The 21,776-nt window shown below is 38.9% G+C and overlaps 2 protein-coding genes and 1 long non-coding RNA gene across 14 annotated transcripts in view; 1 reads left to right on the top strand and 2 right to left on the bottom strand.

The window, feature by feature from the left end:
- Positions 1 to 7,473, bottom strand: part of LOC135250772 (obscurin-like) — an 85,667-nt gene extending 78,194 nt beyond the window's left edge. For all 3 annotated transcript variants that reach the window (XM_064327426.1, XM_064327451.1, XM_064327469.1), the window contains exon 1: positions 7,256 to 7,473. In XM_064327426.1, the coding sequence (XP_064183496.1) occupies positions 7,256 to 7,328 (73 nt within the window). In that variant the 5' untranslated portion in view covers positions 7,329 to 7,473. The remainder of the gene's footprint in view (positions 1 to 7,255) is intronic.
- Positions 1 to 16,873, top strand: part of LOC135250788 (uncharacterized) — a 90,584-nt gene extending 73,711 nt beyond the window's left edge. For 9 of the 10 annotated variants that reach the window (XM_064327564.1, XM_064327512.1, XM_064327574.1 and 6 more), the window contains 6 exons: positions 1,647 to 1,967; positions 2,140 to 2,421; positions 13,693 to 14,016; positions 14,202 to 14,489; positions 15,595 to 15,656; positions 15,745 to 16,873. In XM_064327564.1, the coding sequence (XP_064183634.1) occupies positions 1,647 to 1,967; positions 2,140 to 2,421; positions 13,693 to 14,016; positions 14,202 to 14,489; positions 15,595 to 15,656; positions 15,745 to 15,882 (1,415 nt within the window). In that variant the 3' untranslated portion in view covers positions 15,883 to 16,873. The remainder of the gene's footprint in view (positions 1 to 1,646; positions 1,968 to 2,139; positions 2,422 to 13,692; positions 14,017 to 14,201; positions 14,490 to 15,594; positions 15,657 to 15,744) is intronic. The other variant, XM_064327531.1, reaches the window with a different exon arrangement.
- On the bottom strand, positions 4,650 to 5,757 carry LOC135250826 (uncharacterized). Its single transcript, XR_010329023.1, has 2 exons — positions 5,365 to 5,757; positions 4,650 to 4,955 (listed from the first exon to the last, which is right to left on the bottom strand). It is a non-coding gene; the product is annotated as an uncharacterized LOC135250826 (long non-coding RNA).
- Positions 16,874 to 21,776: the final 4,903 nt, after the last annotated feature.

Here is a 21,776-nt window from a genome sequence, read left to right as displayed (position 1 = left end):
TCTTAATTTGGCTTTGTACTCCACAATTTTTTATTTGTAGTTAAAGTGCAGATGCTCAGCTTTTATTAAAGGGTATTTTGATACATTTTGGTTTTACCATGTAGAAATTACAGCACTTTGTGGAGCACAGAGCCAAATCAAGAAAGAAATGTCTTTGTCCCAAACATCATGGAGGGCACTGTATAGTTTAAATTTTTAAAAATGATTTACTTTAAATCTGAATGTCTCAGAATATGCAGTACAGCAGTAAAACAAGTTAAACTATGTCTTATTAGCAATGCTACTACCGGCACTATTAGTTCAGCAGAAGAATGACAAAGAAAGACATTATCTAAAAATAGGACTCGAATGTTCAAGACTATCTTTGCAAGAGAATCCTTCAGGACAAAGAGCACACCAAACTGAAAAGGCACAGTCATGACAACAACAGGCCCCATGCTGGGAGAGGGCCCATTAGGTATAAAATTCCTGTTCTTGACTGTGCAGGAACCCACAATGCCAAGCTCAAGAACAAAAGGATGCGGACACCCCTCCCCCAACCCCCAATCTCAAACCTGCCTTGCTGATCTTTGAAGATCTCCCACCCCCTCCCCTTGTCCACAGTGTGGCAGACCGACGGAGCCGATCCCCATGCTCGACCATTTGCATTTCCAACACACTGGGCCTCCTCTGTGCTCCCCAGCTATAGGCTGGCCAGCTGATCTGCACACTTAAGGTGTGTAATTGACTCGGGTGAAAGTGGGGGCTGGTTTTGGGGGAGGGGGTGAGGGGGTGGGGGGAGGGGTGTTGAGGGGTAGGCTGGATTTAAAATGACTACATTACTTACATGTTTTTCACACCAATGAACAATTTACACAAAAATCCACCACCCAGCCTTGCTACTTGATCTCCCAGAATGGTTTGATATCTCCATGTTGGACGGTCATTTCTGCTAACCAGGCAAATAAGTACTTATGGACTGATCCACAGACCCACTCAATGTCTCTTGAGATTGGTGACTCTCAACCTGGTAAATTAATTGTGACAGGCAAACTTTGTTTTGTTACGTTAATCTGAAGAAGAAAAAATGAATGTGGTGGAGAACAACCTCTGAGGCTGGGGGCACTGTTTAGCAAACCTAAAGTTAGTTCACAAGGACAAATGCAGTAGTTTCTTATTGTGATTGGATGTCTTTCACATTCTGAATGGAGCAGTAAAGTACCTTGGTGCAGGGATTATCATTTTTCTCAATGAAGAGAATGCGTCCCAAATAATGATATTGAAAAAGATCTTGATTAAATCCACATGATCCATTTTCCTGAGTTACCCCTCACAGGATTGGAGGAGCTCCATACAGCGCTATAAAATAATGAGTGGGCTGTAATACAAACATGGTGGTTTGCTGCATCATGAGCTTAGCACTGATCCTTTGAATCTGAAGCATTACGTTGTTGTACACTTTGATAAAAGATGCTCTTTTATTCTGACGTGTGCTTTTCTGCCTCCTCATCAACCTCACTGTGTCAGCGACTAAACTGTTTCTATAAAACTAAACTGTTATCTGTCTCTTTAAACCAGATTCATTGATTTGTTCAAAATTATGTTGTATCTTGTAACCTGAATATCTCTGAGCTCTGTTTTAAATGGGCTTTATTTATTTTCCCCAGGTGTCAGTGGTTCAGAACTTACAGTGTACTCCAGTGTGGGAGAGCTTGTCAGTTTACCATGCAACCTTCATGGCTCTTCTAACTGTTCCTCAACTACCTGGACCTGGCACAGCGGTCGATCACCAGACTCTATTGAATTGGTCACTCATGGAGTGGTCAACGCTGAAAATCAACAGATAGCTAGAAAGCTGAGAGTGGGAACTAATTGTTCTTTGCACATTAATGATCTTACCAGTGCTGATGCTGGCCAGTACAACTGTCGATTGTTTCAAAGTACAAAACATTATAATGCTTCTGTTATTAACTTGTCTCTTCTCAACAGTAAGTATTTCCATTTGGAATTTGTAAGATTCTCTCAGAATGATGTATGCAGCTGACTAACTTTAACATAGTGTAATTTCCTACTAAAATAATTATTTGTGTAAATCAACTTCATGCATTTATTTTCTGAGAACGTGCAGACATGTAACTATATCTCATGTTTCATTTTCAGTCTCTGCGTCCTCTCCAGTGACAGAGCTGAAGATTGGTAGTACAGTTACTCTTGTCTGTGAACTCCACAGCCCTGGGTCTTGTGGAAAAAGCATTAGAGTGATCTGGCTTAGTGAGACAGGAGCCCCACTGCAGGGAAACAGGTACAAACCGTCAGTGTCAGAATGCTCCTCCAGTCTGACTGTGACACTTGAGCGCTCAGACTGCAACATGAAGTGGAAATGCCAGCTCACTGAGGAGGGGAAGCTGAAGGCCTCACACAGTTACACCACCATCTTCACTGGTAAGAGCTGGCTTTCCTTTTAGTTAGAAGACAACAGAAGTCACTTGCCATTCATAATAGTATCAGGACAGTATGGACTTTTAAATCAAAATTATTAATTTTGTGTGTATTGAATATTTTAGCTGCAAACATAATTAAAAAGAATTGGGTCAGCTATGTTTTTCATCGGTTTTTCATCGGTTTTCATAACATTTTCATCAATATGAGGTTCACCCTTGCATGCATTATTAAAGTTATTGGGCCTCATTCACAAAACTTTCACAAAAAATTATGCTTACTTTTGTTCTTAAAAATGTTCCTGAGAAAAAACCAATATGGGATTCATGATATATGAGCATGCCTTTGTTTTTGTGCATATCCCAGGTATATGAGATGATGAATCCTGACTGTAAATTTTATGCGCAATCCTTTTCATGTGATTAGCATAAGGAGACAGCCATTAACAAATACAGATAAGAAAAAAAGATGAATGCTGAAATGTTTATGTAAGCGTTCTTACACACAGTTCGTAATCAAATGTGATAGTACAAATGTTTTGTGAATGAGGCCCAATGAGAATACCAGTGCCATATATTTTTTCCTCTCTTTGTATCAATCAAACATCCAGTAATAGCAGTAGTGAGTTTTCATTGTTTCTTGCATGAGTGGTTCCATTCCCCTTTTTTGCCCATTAACATCATTTCTAAAAGTCATAATGGAATTATTATAATGCACGCAATAGATGAGAACAGGGAGGATTAATGTGACATTGCAGCTTTTCAAAGCAATTTGAAATGATAAATCTATGGTATGTTGTCAAACTGGATCAGAAAACATTTGAATTATTGGAAACTGAACACCCCTGCAACTTTGCCCAAGATAAGTGGGTGTAGATAACGTATGAATAGCTGGAGAAACTGACCACAAAATCTGTCTGTGCCCTGTGTCAGATGAAAATATGCGAGATGTCTGGATTGGCTCTGGAGTGGCTATATGTGTATATCTGTTGTCCTGATTGTGGTATTGATCATGATATGCAAAAGAAGAACAGGTAAGGCACTATTTTAATCAGTCCTAGTTTTAGACCTAAACTGCCTCATGATTAGCTTTGCATTATAATACAAACTTTTCCCATAAATTTTTCCCACCGACCAACCCACCCACCCACTTACCCACCCATCCACCCTCTCTCTCTCTCTCTCTCTCTCTCTCTCACACTCACACACAGTCTTCCATTGTGTCTCTTGTGTCCCTTCAGTAGTGTAGTCAATCTTTGGGGACCCTCCAGCCAGACATGGTGGACACCATCACTGACCTGGGGGTTGAGGTTGGGGGAAAGGCTGGAGATGTGGGGTGGGAACAGGGGGTGGAGTGGTGCTAAGGTTATCACTTTCTGGACTTTCTCTCCATTGCCCTGCTCAACGAGGCATGGTTACTCTACTTCAGTTCCACACTTAGTTAGCAGGTGGATGAGAATCTAAAAGTGACAATCTGCACTCTTATAATCTCAGAAAATACACAACAAAAGCTGTCAATGGCAGCTTACAAACCTCTGTTAGGAATGCTACATTGGGGCACAGGATTTCAAATGCATACTACTAGATGTCAATGCTGGTAGAAGTGGAATGACAGCTACCATCACAAGTAAATTCAATGCACAAACTCTTGCTTATTGCACTGACTAGACAAATAAACAACTAAACTGCCCTCTTGTGGAAAAATGTATACATTGCAGCAGAGGTTTCCCTAGGCAATCCTGGGGACCCGCTGTGGTTGTTTATTTTTATTCTGAATACCAATGAGCAGTTAATTGCTCTTAATTAGACACGTTCTGTCTACTGAGGGATGATTTCCCCTCTTAAGGTCACATTATGTCAGAAAAAGCTATGTTTGCTATGAGGAATATAAGTGCAGTCCCCTAGTCACTGAAAATAAGCTATGTGTGAAAACACATTTGCAGAATTAAAAATGAATAGTATGAAAACAACTACATTACAGTCATATCAAAACATCACTAAATCGATTAAAGTAATTACATTGTGAGAACTAAGCATTTTTCAAGGCACATTAGGTGCACAGACTAGTGTTGAATTGACTTACCCCTGACAAGCATTAACTATATAATTGATTAGAGCAAAAGCCTTAATATCAGAGCATATTTCAGGAATGGTTTTAAACAACAGGTCCAACAGGTGATGATATGAAAACACATGCTGTGCTCAGACAGTAGATATGGGAAAGGATGTATCTTCAGGATTTTGTGAATCAGTTTTTATTTCAACTAGGGCCAGCATTAAGCAAAGCATTAATAATGAGAAATGCCCAGAATATTGTTTCATCATAGCAGTATGTATACTGTGCAGAACAGTAAAAAATGGCAGGGCAACATTTAAGATATGCAGTAACTGTAACTGAATTATTATTTCCCTTATATACATATCGATGTTACAAGTCATTGCATGTATTTTGTTGGGTGACTGAGAAATTAGGAATGGAGTTTCTGTCCAACATCTCTATATTGCCATAATCCAAAGAGGGTCCAGAGGGCATTTGGTCTACAGGAAACAAAAAAGGTGTAACAGTCAGTTCTCAGCAGTACAGTCTTACACCACTTGTTCTAGTACTACAGCGTGGTTCTGATGGTGCAATTTACACAATGACTACACTGACTGATGTAGTCTGATTGTATACTACTGACACAGTAGTTTACACACTGATACCGTCTGATTGCATACTTCTGATATAATATTTTTCATACTTTTGCATTGACACTATAATGTAAACACTGATCTTCCCTTATCGTGGTGTTTGTGACGACTATTTAATGATGTAGCTTTATCACTGACATTTCTATATGACATATTGTCAGTGTATTATAATTGCTTCAGCGTATTATAAGTGTTTCACACTACACAAATACTGTAGTCTGCCATTTGTGGAAACACCTGCTCCTCATTGTGTCACCTGTCTGGGCATGTTTCCTCCTCCTTATGTAAAAGATGGTTCCAATAATCGGGGGGATGGCCAGGAGAAGGAAGAAGACAACCAGTCGGGCCGGCAACTCTCGGCACCTGCCATCTACGAAAATATCAGACAAACAGACAGACAGGTGTTCACATCTGACGGCATGGAGTGAAATGTAAAAATCACTGCAATTCCTAAATGAACTTAAAATATTAACAATCCTGATCATTTGCAATAGTGTTAAGGACATTGAGATGCAAATTGTAGTTGACAGCTTGTGTTGTGATGATGAAAAGTTAGCTCTGTTAACATTCAGCTCCTTTTATGGAACTGTGCAATACAAAGCAAACTATTCCTATATTAACTTTATTGTGTGTCATAGACAGTATTTATTCATCCATACCTGAATAGAGGGCAATTCTAATAGAATAGCTTTGTAACTTCTCCTGATGCATATTTACTGATGCAATTTAGGTTCAGTATTGTGTTCAATTCAACAAGATCTCTGGAACCTACGCACATACCAACCACGTAAGTGTTACTTCCTGCTGTTCCTCATTTGTGCTCGCAGCTGAAGAGGACTGAGAGCTTCTGTTAAGGCTCCTCCTCTGTCCTGTACTCAAGTTTACTGTTCTCACATACACTTTTGCCTTCTGTTGTTTGTTCTTTTGTTTTTACGTGACATGCAACACCCTCTTTTCCTGACTCCATGCTACACCATGCTTTACACACTGGCATTGCACAATCCGTAGCTTTGATTATGTATCAATATATCAAGTGCAGTCCCTAAGTATTTGGACAGTGACACTATTTTTGTTGGGTTGCTTGTACTCCAGCACTTTGGATTTGAAATAAACCAATGAATGTGCGGAAGGATAAAGAGCAGATTGTCAGCTTTCATTTGAGGGTATTTTCTTCCATGTCTGTCGATCCGTGTAGGAATTACAGCCCTTTTTATACATACTCCTGCACTAAAAGTAATTGGACAATTTCTGTTAGCTGTTTCTTTGCCAGCTGTGTATCATTGCACAGTTTCATGCACAAGAAAGCAAACAAAAGGTATAGAATTGATTCTAGGTGTGGACTGTGCAGTTGGGGTCAGTTGCTGTTGTCTCTCAACATGATGACCAAATAAGTGCCAGTGCCAGTAAAGCAGGCCATCATGAGCTGAGAAATCTGAATAAATGAACAGAGACATAGCCAAAACATTGGGTGTGCCAAAGTCAACTGTTTGATACACTGTTAACAGCAACAACACAACGGTGAGCTCATGAATAGCAATGATGGGCTACAGAAGGTCACTGAAGTAGATGACTAAAGTATACTTTCAATTGTGAAGAAAAAAACCCTTGTTATCTGTTAAATAGATCAAATCACTGTGCAGGATGCTGGCAGAGATGTGTCAAAAAGACTACCATAAAGAGAAGACTACACATAGCATTTTAAATGAACACAGAGCAGTTCAGAAGTCCATGAAAAAACTGTCAACAAATCTAGCTATAAAGAACTGTAAAACTAATACTGAAAATACCAGATAAGGTGTTACTGAAACACAGTGCTGCCTATCAGCCATAAATGGAATATAAAGATTGTGCATCAGGGTTTTAACACTCTTAGTTTAAACTTTAAATATTAAACTATGCAATTTAGGCTTCCACGTGGAAGTAACTGTATCTGCGTGGAACAAATTCTTAATTTTTTACCTTTCACGACTTAAATTAAAATCGACATAAATTATGTTTGCAGCTAAAATGTAAAATATGTAAAATGTAAAATATGCAATGCACACAAAATAAATAATTTGGATTTGAAAGTCGATACTGTCCTGATACTATTATGAATGGCAAGTAACTTCTGTTATCTTCTAACAAGAAGGAAAGCCAGCTCTTACCAGGGAAGATGGTGGTGTAACTGTGTGAGGCCTTCAGCTTCCCCTCCACAGTTAGCTGGCATCTCCACTTCATGTTGCGGTCTGAGCGCTCAAGTGTCACAGTCAGACTGTGGGAGCATTCTGACTCTGACAGCTTGTACCTGTCTCCCTGCAGTGGGGCTCCTGTCTCACCAACCCAGCTCACTCTAATGCTTTTTCCACAAGACCCAGGGCTGTGGAGTTTACAGACAAGAGTAACTGTACTACCAATCTTCAGCTCTGTCACTGGAGAGGATGCAAAGACTGAAACTGAAACATGAGATATAATTACATGTCTGCACGTTCTCAGAAAATAAATGCATGAAGTTGATTTACACAAATAATTATTTTAGTAGGAAATGACACTGTTTTAAAGTTAACTGCATAATCATTAGTTAACTACATTCATACATCATTCTGAGAGAATCTTACAAATTCCAAATGGAAATACTTACTGTTGAGAAGACAAGATAATAACAGAAGAATCTGTAAAATGGTTTCTATTGTGATAAAGTTGACAGTCGTACCGTCCAGCATCAGCAGTGGTAAGATTATTAATGTGCAAAGAACAATTAGTTCCCACTCTCAGCCTTCTAGCTATCTGTTGATTTTCATCTCTGACCACTCCATGACCAACCAATTCAATAGCGCCTTGTGATGGACGGCTGTTCCAGATCCACGTAATTGAGGAACAGTTAAAAGAGCCATGAAGGTTGCATGGTAAACTGACAAGCTCTCCTGCACTGGAGTACACTGTAAGTTCTGAACCACTGACACCTGGGGAAAATAAATAAAGCCCATTTAAAACAGAGCTCAGAGATATTCAGGTTACAAGATACAACATAATTTTGAAAAAATCAATAAATCTGGTTTAAAGAGACAGATAACATACCAACTGTTTTTGTGTTTAGATTTACAGAAACATAGTTTAGTCGCTGATACAGTGAGGGTGATGAGGAGGCAGAAGTGCAGACTTCATTTTATGGTAACTATTGAAGTATTACTGTAAGTTTCTGAAAAGGGATTAATATTATGAAGTACAGCATCATTTCCCATCTAAACATCTGTCTGTCCCTCTCCAAGGTTCAGTGAAGAGGGAGTTCTCAGTTTTGTTCTGCGGAGTGAACTCTCATCCCTGGTCATTTTAGTAGAACCTCATGTCCCGTCCATCACTTCCTGGGGAGTTTTTAGTAAAGATCAACTCGGGTTCTGAGACCATGCTAGTACTGAACTCAGTGACTGATATTTTTTCTATAACTGTTTTTGTATGTAGTTACATCAGTAGGTTGACGGCTGGTAATTATTGTAAGAAGATTTGTAATATTCTATGCTATATAAGAATTTTTCGTAGTACCTGGTGTATAAATGCAACTTACTTAGTTATGCTATTCCACATGCCACCTTGAAAAGGGAATCTGCCACAGCTACAGAAATAATGTCAACAACCATGACAACTACAGCTACATAGATAATATCAACTCTGAATCACACTCTTACCTGTGAACAGCTGAACTGTGTTGATGAGCAGTTCAAGCAGAAGTCTATTCAGTCCACACAAAGCCATTCTCTCATCTTTTTTCTTAGAACTTGTGTCACAACTGTCTGAAGCCTTTGCCACAGAACAGCATCTGACTGAAATTTAAACTTCCTGTTTTACAGGAATCTTAAATGTCACTCCAGCCTTGTCCCTGTCCCTCCTCTCGTTCGAGCCCATACCTTGATGAACCCTTCTACCTCAGAGCCATCACCCCACCTCTCTGAACTGCATATTATACTTCCCTTCCATTGGACTTTATACTTTACCAGCTATAGTTTAATACATCAGTTGTAACCTGCTCAACATTTGATTATTTGCTGTGATAAATCCCTTATTACAGTTCTGTTACATCCATCCAACCTCTACTTTATACTGAGCCAGCCAATGGAGGATGGGCTCCCTCTATAGGCGGGTTCATCCGAAGATTTCTTCCCATCGGGAATTTTTTTCTTGCCAAAGTTTGAGTGTCGTCCCCCCTCCCCCCCTTCTGCAAAGTTTTTACCTTGTTTACCTTTGTCAGATCTGGTTTGTGCCCAGTTCTCCTCTGTAAAGTGTCTTTGTGGCAGTTCTCTGTAAAAAGTGCTATACAAATATAATTGATTTGATTTAAATACATAACCACATTTTCTCAAGTAAAAATAAGAAGGCATTCAGTGCTGCTTTAAAGTCAAACTTTGTTTATGTCCTAACTGCTCTGTAATGTGACACAAAGGTAAAACATCAGTTAGATCTTTATTATGGAAATGAAAACAGAGACAAACACACCTTTATGTAACCCGAGAACTTACACTAAAAAACTTTAAAACATATCCAGTGGTATGGCTGAGTATATATGTAAATGGAAGTTTTAAATGATTTACAATTAACAATTAGCTATTGCAATTTAGCCAAAATTGCTTTTTGCAGGGAAAGCAAACAGCACTGGATCTAGAGATAGGTAAAATAACAGTCATACAAGTGCCACTGTCAAAGAGCAGACCTTGCCATATAAAGGGAGAGAATATTTTTTAAAATAGAGACATTAGTAGTCTAAATAGGGTGGGGTTCTGATGCTTTTGGAAAATAGTCTAATTCTGCCATTCTGACTGACTGGGCGAGGTCATTCGACCATCTGGAAACCAGAACAGAGAAGTGCTGGGACCGCAAGGAGCAGCTGCAGAACGCTCGAAGAGGTGGGACAGCCAGCTAGCGGGAGGATGCTAAACAGTGAGGTCTGGTTGGAGTGTACAGGGTAACCATTTTCGGAAGTTAGGGAGGGGCAGTACCATTCACAGCTTGGTATACCAGTGTTAATGACTTGAATTGAATGAATGCAGCAACCAAAAACTAGAGAACAGTTCAAAAGAAGAATAGAATTTGGGAATTTAGGCACGTTGAAGAGCCAGTCAGCAGAGTTCTGTACCACGTGCAGTGGCCTGATGGCACAGGCCAATAAGCCAGCCTGCTAGGCATTGCAACACTCCAGATGAGAAATTTTGAGTGTGTGGATGAGCAGCTCTGTAACCTCTTGGGACAGCAAGGGGCATGATGAGATAACCTGTTGGTGCAAAAGGTCCAGAAAAGCTCAGTTGGCCATGCAGGGTCACAGAGAGGTTATTAGCTGAGCGGCAAAGAGACATTGCGGAACCTTGAACATTGACTGAAATGTGGGGAACCCTTTGCCTGACGGACCAACAGTTCTTCCTCAGGTTGAGTTTCGGGTTGGGAGGGTGAACATCTAGACTGCAATTTCAGGGATACATGTCTAACTTGTATGGAATAACTTAAGGGAGAAAATGTGATAAGGCATTTGTATCTAGCTACTGTAAAATACATCAAATAAATACTTATCCTTCTTATTTTGATCATGCACAATAAATGATTAAAACATTACATGCATGATTTTGTTCTTCCATTCTCCCCTCTCGCAGGATGTGTGAAAAGACTATTATTACTCTTATTTTTTATATCACTGTAAAGAGAGGAGTGGAAAAATCAGTATAAGAAATTCACATCTTACATACAAGAGGGAAGGGAGATTTTTATATTATATTTTTATATATATATATATATATAAACATATAATATAAAAATCTCCCTTCCCTCTTGTATGTAAGATGTGAATTTCTTATACTGCTGAGTAAATGAACCCTATATGATATATTTCTCTTGTGCATTTCTGCCTGTTCAATATATATATATATATTGAACAGGCAGAAATGCACAAGAGAAATATATCATATAGGGTTCATTTACTCAGCAGTTGGCTATTTAACAGTTTCCCAGCGTGGCTGAAAACAGCGCAACATGGTGACATAGATTGTGTGTGATTTTCACTTCCCCTTCTATTTGCCAGCAAATATAACCACTTCCTTGTAAATTCTGTTATTAACAGTGGAAAACAGAAAAAAGAAAAAAAAATGACCCACAATGGAAAGATCATGTCAAATCACGCTCATTTGCATTTCTAAATAAAGAAGAAGTATTATTTTGCGTAAAGACATTCTCTATTTAAAAGTTCCAACAATAACTAAAATTAAAATAATCTTACCAAATTCCTGTTTGATGGAATAATCTCCCATTGCAAAACTCACCTTTTTAGTCAGTCCTATAGTAAAACATGTGGGAAGGTTGGACCAGGACATAGAGCTGTCAGAAGAGTTGAGCTTATGTTTCTGTCACCCGGTCACGGCATGTGAATACTCTGGATTGCTGTTCTGCACTAACTAGCACCTACTCATATTGCAGCTGGCCATCTAGTGAGCATACGGACACTGTTATACCTTGTTTGTAAAACAACTAAAAAAAACAAATTGATACTCAAAGAATCTTCAGGAGATCACTCATTTTAGGCAGACAAGCACAAAGAACTGAACCTCTGTACACCAGTGTTCACTCTTCCAAATCAAATCTCAGGCCATCTTCCAAAATACAGTGAGCACCATAATTCATTGGACAGTGACACATTTTTTGTTATTTTGGTTCTGTACTCTAGCACTTTGAGTTTGAAAGGATACAATGACATTGAGCTTGAACTGCAGCTTGACTGTCAGCTTTAATTTGAGGGTATTCTCATCCATATCGGATGAACCGTTTAGAAATGACAGCACCTTTTGTACATGATCCCCTCATTTTAAGGTACTACAAGTATTTGTTGAATTGGCTTCACAGATGTGTTTCGTTAGGCAGTTGTATTCATTTGTGTCATTAGTGGATGCAGAAGAGAGCTGTTGATGTCTAGTCTTGATTCTAGACTTTGCTATTGCCTTTGGAAATTGTTGTTGGGGTGTGACAACATGAGGGAAACAGCAGTGTCGATGCAAATTAAGCTGGCCGTCATAAGGCTCAGAAATGAAAATCAATCAATCAGGAACATTGCAAAAACCCTGGGCATGCCCAAGTCAACAGTTTGGTTCATCATTAACAAGAAAAAAACATCTAGTGAGCTCAATTATGTCAAAAGACCCGATAGACCGAGGAAGACCACTGTAGTGTATGAGTGGAGAATATTCTCTATGGTGAAGAAAACCCCCCTGACAACAGCCCAACAGATCAAAAACACTCTCCTGTGTGTGCAGTAAAACAACATTAAACAACTATGATTTATTGACACCCTCATCTCATCCTATCTTGACACAAATTTGGTAACAAACACAATGTGTATTTGAACTGCAGTGTATTAAAATAGCTGGTAAAGTTGTGTTCCACTGTCTGACCCATCCTTCATTTTGTACTGAAAGAGGAAAACAAGTGCAACCGAATAGTATGTACAAAAGAAATAATTTTCATCCGAATGGATGGATCAGAAGACTAACATTTAGCTTAGCTGACTTGGTTTGCATTATCCATAACTGAAACTAGAGACATTTTTCATACCTAAAGTGGGGTGGGTCAACTGGTTTAAAAAAAAAAAAAAAATTTGAGAAAAGAAAAAAATCACTCAAGGCATATTGCGTCACTGAGGAAATGACCTTCCTCTTTCATGCGATGACACTGAACTGCACCGCTGATACAGTTTGAGAATTGAGACAAGAGAGAAGACAGCAAGTAAGAATGCCTGTGCACAGACTGACCGGACTCCTGCCATGGCTACTCTTCAACATCATACTCCTCTTTACAGGTGAGACAGAGAGAGAGAGAGAGAGAGAGAGAGAGAGAGAGAGAGAGAGAAAGAGAGAGAGAGAGAGAGAGTAAGCCAGGCATTTTAGAATAGAATAAGACAAGAACCATGTAAAGGAATGTATGGGGAGATGGTTTCATTTGAAATATTGCTGGAGGACAGACAGATTTAACAATTTCAAGTTTACTTTATTACTGTTAACAGGCCTTTAAAAATAATCATGATGCAAAATATTAAATATTAAAATACCAGAAGAACACAACAACACTGTTTCAGTTCTCACAAATGCTGCATTTCTTACTGTGCGTGCCACTCTCCCATCCACTTTCATTGCATAGTTTGCCACATTGTAGCTGGCTAACATTACCCAGGATTTAACTGACCCTGCCGCACATTATATTTTGGTATAGCTCAGTCAAAACTTGGTCAGTGTCAAAGATTTCACTCAAAAAGTCCAAATAGCTCTTTCAAGTTTGTTTTCTTGTTTTTGCATATCATCAGAAACACAAATGTGCAATGGTTGAAAGATGGAGCAATACGTTGTTGTACACTTTGATAAAAGATGCCCTTTTATTCTGACGTGTGCTTTTCTGCCTCATCAACCTCACTGTGTCAGTGACTAAACTGTTTCTGTAAAACCAAACTGTTTCTAAACACAAAAACAGTTGGTATGTTATCTGTCTCTTTAAACCAGGTTTATTGATTTGTTCAAAATTATGTTGTATCTTGTAACCTGAATATTTCTGAGCTCTGTTTTAAAAGGGCTTTATTTATTTTCCCCAGGTGTCAGTGGTTCAGAACATACAGTGTACTCCAGTGTGGGAGAGCTTGTCAGTTTACCATGCAACCTTCATGGCTCTTTTAACTGTTCCTCAATTACGTGGATCTGGAGCAGCCATCGATCACAAGACACTATTGAATTGGTTGGTCATGGAGTGGTCAACGCTGAAAATCAAAAGATAGCTAGAAGGCTGAGAGTGGGAACTAATTGTTCTTTGCACATTAATAATCTTACCACTGCTGATGCTGGACGGTATGACTGTCAACTTTATCACAATACAAACCATTTTACAGATTCTTCTGTTATTAACTTGTCTCTTCTCAACAGTAAGTATTTACATTTGGAATTTGTAAGATTCTCTCAGAATGATGTATGAATGCAGTTAACTAATGATTATGCAGTTAATTTTAAAATAGTGTCATTTCCTACTAAAATAATTATTTGTGTAAATCAACTTCATGCATTTATTTTCTGAGAACGTGCAGACATGTAACTATATCTCATGTTTCAGTTTCAGTCTTTGCATCTTCTCCAGTGACAGAGCTGAAGATTGGTAGTACAGTTACTCTTGTCTGTAAACTCCACAGCCCTGGGTCTTGTGGAAAAAGCGTTAGAGTCAGTTGGGTTAGTGAGACAGGAGCCCCACTGCAGGGAAACAGGTACGAGCTGTCAGAGTCAGAATGCTCCTCCAGTCTGACTGTGACACTTGAGCGCTCAGACCGCAACATGAAGTGGAGATGCCAGCTAACTGAGGAGGGGACGCTGAAGGCCTCACACAGTTACACCACCATCTTCCCTGGTAAGAGCTGGCTTTCCTTTTAGTTAGAAGATAACAGAAGTCACTTGCCATTCATAATAGTATCAGGACAGTATGTACTTTTAAATCAAAATTATTTATTTTGTGTGCATTGAATATTTTAGCTGCAAACATAATTTTAAAAAATTGGGTCAGCTATGCTTTTCATCGGTTTTCATCTTCATAACATTTTCATCAATATGAGCTTCACTTTTACATACATTATTAAAGTTATTGGGCCAAAACCTTTCTTAAATTAATTCTTACTTTTGTTCTTAAAAATGTTCCTGAGAAAAACCAATATTGGATTAATGACACATGTGCGTACCTTTGTTTTTGTGCATATTCCAGGTGTATGAGATGATTAATGCTGACTGTAAATTTTATGTGCAATCCTGTTCATGTGATTAGCATAAGGAAACAGTCATTAACAAATACAGATAAGAAAAAAAATGTGTAAATGCTGAACTGTTCGTTGAAACGTTCTTGCGCAGTTTGCGATCAAATGTGATTGTACACATGTTTCGTGAATGAGGCCAAATGAGAACCCCAATGCCATATATTCTTTCCTCTCTTTGTATCAGTCGAACATCCAAAAATAGTAATAGTGAGTTTTCATTGTTTCTTGCATGAGTGATAAGTCAGTTCCATTCCCATTTTTCCTATCCATTAACATAATTTATAAAAGTCATAATTAATTCATTAAAGGGCATGCAATAGATGAGAACGAGGAGGGTTAATGTGACATTGCAGCTTTTTAAAACAAAGTGAAATGATAGACCTATGGTATGTTGTCAAACTGGATCAAAAAAACATTTGAATTATTGGAAACTGACTATCCCTGCAACCTTGCTCAAGATAAGTGGGTGTAGATAATGTATGGATAGCTGGAGAAACTGACCACACAATCTGTCTGTACCCAGTCTCAGATGTCTGGATTGGCTTTGGAGTGGCTATATGTGTAGCTGTTGTCCTGATTGTGATATTGATCATGATATGCAAGAGAAGAACAGGTAAGGCACTATCTTAATCAGTCCTAGTTTTAGAACTGAACTACCTCATGATTAGCTTTGTATTATAATACTAACGTTTCCCATTAATTTCTTAGTTCAAAGGAAGACGGCACATAATCATGTTTCACAGAGCCACACAGTTACCGATCAGAACAAGGTGAATAAATATAAGTTTCAGCTAAATTCTGTTTTTACGGCGCTGTTGTTTTTCAGTACACCTGCTATAATATATTATTTGTATGCAGGGAGAGAGTGAGGACACCATTACCTATGCTGTGGTCAATCCCGCTGCCGGTGGAAAAAGGAAACCAGACCAAGAAAGTGCTGTGCTCGAAACTGAATATGCCATCATTAAAACCTCGCAGAACTCAAATAAACCGTGATACTTCCTAACGTTGAAGGCTTGGAAATGACTGCAGACAGTGCATTTAAATGCTGCAGCGCTTTGGGAACTTTTAGCAACACACTGCAGAGGTAACGATCTTTTGTTTCACTGTTGACAAGGCAAAGGAGCTTGGCTCATTGTGCCAGCTGTTTAGGGGTTGCCTACTGCGGACACGAAGCTCATTAACTACTGAATTTTGGATGAAAGGTCTTGGCCTCACAGGTGAAACCAAATGGAAAAGCACCACAGAACATTTCATAGAGGGGCTAATGGAAGGTGAAATTTTTTGAGCTCTTGAGGTCACTTCAAATTCACAAGCTCTGGGCTCCGCCTCCCATTGTGCAACATGTGGCATATCATGCAATTCACTGTGTATTTTTTGCAATATAGTTTCTTGTATAAGTAATTCTCTTTAGCATTGTAAGCATGTCAACATGGCAAAGGTGCTTGGCACCATGTTGGCTGGGGCGGCTGATGACTGGATGCCAGTTAAGCACCGGCTTTGGATAATCATTTCTTCATAAAAGAAACTAGAGAAGGTGATAAGAATAATTTTAAAAAGTTATATATACATTTTTTTTTTTAATTGGAAAAATATAGCTGTTACGCAGCATATTTGTGAGCAACATTCCACATCATGTTTATGAGTGTATTAGCAAGATGGAGCTTCATTTTTTATAGTTATATGTTTATTTAACGGCGAATTGTGATAATGCAGCTCCTTGTGCTATTGGTAGATAAGTAGCTCATTTTTACATTGTTCTCTATCAACTGGCTTTCAGTTCAGCAACATTTCCATGGTACAGTGCTACATGCAACTATTTAATGTATGGAACACACCCTGGGTGTTCCAACCACCATGTTTGTTATCTAATAAATTAGTCTTAAATTAATCTTCATATGTAATACTGTATAACCTGGTTTGGAGTTTGTCTGTGGACGACAATGATATCCAATATGTGTGGCAATACAATCATATCAAAGCCAGACTCTGTTTCTCCAGTTTCACTCCTTTTCTGGTCCTGCACCTATAAGACAGGCTATGTGCATGTGTGATTAGCATGTGTTATAGTGCACTGAAGCAGTTCACATTAAGTCAGTGGAGCAAAGTGGAACGTTCTGTGAACTGTTCCATCCACCAGATGGTGCTATTAGTTCCTTGTATATTTTTCATGATCCTTTGTTTAAGCTTAAAATAACAGACCATCAAACATGTTCAGTTCAAAATGACAGGACAAGTACAAAAAAAAAAAAACATGATTTTGAGGCACATGTCTAAATGAGTGATAGGCACTTTTGTTAGGCATGTTGTAGTTATCTTGTTTTCGTACACGAGAACATTTCTGTGATGTATCCGTGAGTTCATTCAGTTTAATTTGATAGGATTCCAGGTATTTCTCAGAACGTACAGATTATCCCAGTTCTCAGAGATTCTTTGAAGCATCAGTTAAAATCCCAGCCTTTACTATTATGTTCTGCAGAAAAATTAATTACAGTTACTGTTTTCATTCAACTGTAGCATATCCATGCACACACAGATATACCCTTCAAATCTCATTCATGTAGGCTAAGGAACCTTTCAGAAACTGTTAATGAATCAAATACCTGGACTTACAAGTTCACGGACCAGAAATATCAACCTTCAGTACTAGTGTGCAAAATGAAATAACAGAATTCCACTTTCAGTAGACCCAGGGTTTACCCAGTAAATTTGATGTGAAAGACAAACATACTGTATTGCTCTTTTCTGTTAAACTAAATACAAATAGATTTTACCTTCGAAGCACCACATGCCATCTCTAAAAAGGCTGGAACAAACGGCTAAATTCCGATAGGATACAGACCTCAAAAATAAAAATCGTGTTGTTTCTCTGTAGAATAGACAAGAAACAAGTTTTCATCCTTGTGTTCAACTGGCTGAGTAATACAGTAGAGAGCTATTTAAAGCCATGATCACTATTCTCTGGAGTGAAAAACTGAGATAAGTTCATAGCAAATCAGATTGCAGTGTGAGGCAATATTAATGTCACCTAGACATGAGCTAGAAAGCTTACATTGCACTTGCTGTTGAGGGAAATAGCACAGAAACACTGATATGTAGCTCGTAATAAATGCAAGTTCTGTATAATGGTGGTGTGTGGAGAGATATTAAAGATCATTGAAGGAAAGTTGGCACATATGTGACAACAACACACAATGGTGATGAGAATTCTATATGAATTTCTTACAATGTGGGTTACTGAACATAACAAGCACTGGGGAGGAGCATCTGCTATGTACCAAAATCTCCAGTGCATATTTTATACAGAAACATAATGTTTGGGACAAAGAATTTCTTAATTTGGCCCTGTACTCCACAATTTCTGATTTGTAGTTAAAGTGCAGATGCTCAGCTTTTATTAAAGGGTATTTTGATACATTTTGGTTTTACCATGTAGAAATTACAGCACTTTGTGGAGCACAGAGCCAAATCAAGAAAAAAATGTCTTTGTCCCAAACATTACAGAGGACACTGTATAGTTCAAATTTAAAAAAATGATATACTTTAAATCTGAATGTCTCAGAATATGCAGTACAGCAGTAAAACAAGTTAAACTATGTCTTATTAGCAATGCTACTCCCGGCACTATTGGTTCAGCAGAAGAATGACAAAGAAAGACATTATCTAAAAATAGGACTTGAATGTTCAAGACTATCTTTGCAAGGGAATCCTTCAGAACAAAGAGCACACCAAACTGAAAAGGCACAGTCATGAGAACAACAGGCCCCATGCTGGGAGAGGGCCCATTAGGTATAAAATTCCTGTTCTTGACTGTGCAGGAACCCACAATGCCAAGCTCAAGAACAAAAGGATGCGGACACCCCTCCCCCAACCCCCAATCTCAAACCTGCCTCGCTGATCTTTGAAGATCTCCCACCCCCTCCCCTTGTCCACAGTGTGGCAGACCGACGGAGCCGATCCCCATGCTCGACCATTTGCATTTCCAACACTCCGGGCTGGGCCTCCTCTGTGCTCCCCAGCTATAGGCTGGCCAGCTGATCTGCACACTTAAGGTGTGTAATTGACTCGGGTGAAAGTGGGGGCTAGTTTTGGGGGGGGGGGGGGGGGGGGGGGAGGGGGAGGGGCAGGCTGGATTTAAAATGACTACATTACTTACATGTTTTTCACACCACTGAACAATTTACACACAAATCCACCAACCAGCTTTGCTACTTGATCTCCCAGAATGGTTTGATATCTCCATGTTGGACGGTCATTTTTTCCAACCAGGCAAATAAGTACTTATCGACTGATCCACAGACCCACTTAATGTCTCCTGAGATTGGTGACTCTCAACCTGGTAAATTAATTGTGACAGGCAAACTTTGTTTTGAGAGTTGGATGAATCTGAAGAAGAAAAAATGAATGTGGTGGAGAACAACCTCTTAGGCCGAGGGCACTGTTTAGCAAACCTAAAGTTAGTTTACAAGGACAAATGCAATAGTTTCCTATTGTGATTGGATGTCCTTCACATTCTGAATGGAGCAGTAAAGTACATTGGCACAGGGATTATCATTTTTCAATGAAGAGAATGCATCCCAAATAACAATATTGCAAAAGATCTTGATTAAATCCACATGATCCATTTTCCTGAGTTACCCCTCACAGGATTGGAGGCGCTCCAGACGGGGCTATAAACATAATGAGCGGGCTGTAACACAAACATGGTGGTTTGCTGCATCATGAGCTTAGCACTGATTCTTTGAATCTGATAACAGTCAGGGAAAGGTGGAGGCGATATGGCTTTATGTGGAAAAAGTATATTTAGTCATCTGGATCTACCACTATGGACATTGCAGGATAGTGATTTCCTCTGGCTTATTTACAGTAATGGCAGAGCTCAAACAATTCATTTATTTAAGTAAAAAGGATAATTGGCTCTAAGGCAGCCCCCCACAGAGCATGTTTTGGAAGCCTCCTTGGGGTTTATTCATGTTAATTCCCTGGTACATTGCTCAGAACTACTTACTTAATCGTGCTGTTTTCATGTTTGTGTTGAAATTTCCCATTTGCCGTCTTAATAATTATTTTTGTACAAAGGCCTTCCCTTAAAAATTGTGGCAAATAATAGAGATATGAAAAACAGCAGGAGAATATACAATCACTCTGGTCAATTAACCATTCAAATTAGAAACGAAAGCAGACAGTTATCTGGACGATAGTAAGAATTACGTTTAGAGTAGAGGCAGCTCCGTCCTTGGAACATTAATGTCAACAAACAGGGGAAAACTCAAGCACCAAAGTGGTACCATACCCATTCGCAATGTCTGACACAAATTTCGGTTTTCTGACTCTCAATTATTGAAGTGATTGTACATGTGTGCATGTGTGTAGCTTTGAGATTTTGGACGGCTACCCAGAACTCTCTGTAAACTTGTTTCCCACATCAGGCCATTAAGCAGTGTTCATGGGATTTCCTTACACTCTGAGTGAAGCCGGGAGCTTGGCACCAGGTTGTCTACGTGTCCAGCTGTGAGCAGCCTCCTTCCCCTCAGCTTGGACAGTTGGGACAAATGCAGAGATTCTAGTCTGGTGGAGGTGGTGTGGGGGCAGGGCTTGGTATTGGGAGGCTAATGGGGGCAGGGGTAGTGTGACTACCAAGGGTGTGTACGTGTCAAGATGACCTGAGGAAAGGCTTTGATTCTGAATGGCTTGCAAAAGGTGGTCAGCTCAAAGGTGTTAGAAATAATACTCAGCAGAGACAGCAAGATCAATGGCACTGTACCACACATCTCTCCACGCCCTGTCTGGCCACGTCTGTGCAAATCGCATCCCCAGGCACTGAAACCTACTCCAAACAGAATGAGCCTGGCCAAGATTCAGAGAGGGAAAAATATGCTCTCATTTCCTTGTTATGACTGCCCTATTTTTCTATTGATAGACTGAAGTCTGTTGCTCTGACAGTGCCTAAAAAGAGATTTATCAGACATCCATTTAACAACTCACGTAACTAGTGCTCAAAAAGAGAGAATCTGTTGAAATTTTCAGAGTTCTCTTGAAATGTGGAAATGTATTGAGTAACTTTCAAAAGCATGGCTTACGTTTGCATTTGAATTTCACAGGAGCTACACAAACAACTTACAGAAACATTTCATTGGAATAAAGTCATAGCTGCTTATTGGCATCATCCAAGTGAAATCAATGTGCAATATTGATTTATTATAAACAAGCATAATGATTCACCTCAGAATTTAGCATTAAATTATTTAATAGCTAGAATCTATTTTGACATAAAACTGTTACATTTTATTTTTTTTAATGCATGCCAAACCGCTGGATCATGTTTTGTCACTGCATGATTAAAGAAATATTTTGGTGGAACAGTAGTTCACAAAATTGTTCAACTGTTACCTGTGTTCCACTTCCAACATATATAATTAAATAATTGCAGAACTACCCAATTAATGTCAATATCTGAAGCCATAGTAATGAAGCTCTTAAAAAAACCACACTATGTAATATTTCACAGGTGTGCAATGTATAAGAAAATGTCCAAGAAAAAAACAATTATCTTATATTTCCCTGTAGATACAGTCCCAAGAATGGAAGCTAAATGAAGTTTCTGATACTCCGACTATAATAGAAGAACAAAATGAACACTTAACAAAAGAGTTTATTTACTTATATTTATGTATGAAGAAATGTTGGACAATCCATTACATCGGAGTATTAGACTGAGTCTGTGTTTTTTTTAAGGAGCTGTGTTTACAAAATGTCAGGACTTATTACTTTTACCCAATTCACACTTAACTTTGAAATTGACCCTGGCTCTGACAGGGGGTATTTCTTTCTGTTTTGCTTTGGGACGACACCAAAAAGAACCTGGTGATTGACAATTTCCTGGAGGGAGG

The sequence above is a fragment of the Anguilla rostrata genome, chromosome 1 (assembly GCF_018555375.3).
Source record: "Anguilla rostrata isolate EN2019 chromosome 1, ASM1855537v3, whole genome shotgun sequence".
Taxonomy (NCBI): domain Eukaryota; kingdom Metazoa; phylum Chordata; class Actinopteri; order Anguilliformes; family Anguillidae; genus Anguilla; species Anguilla rostrata.
The sequence above is the reverse complement of the archived record's forward strand: the minus strand, read 5'-3'. Positions and strand labels throughout refer to the sequence as shown.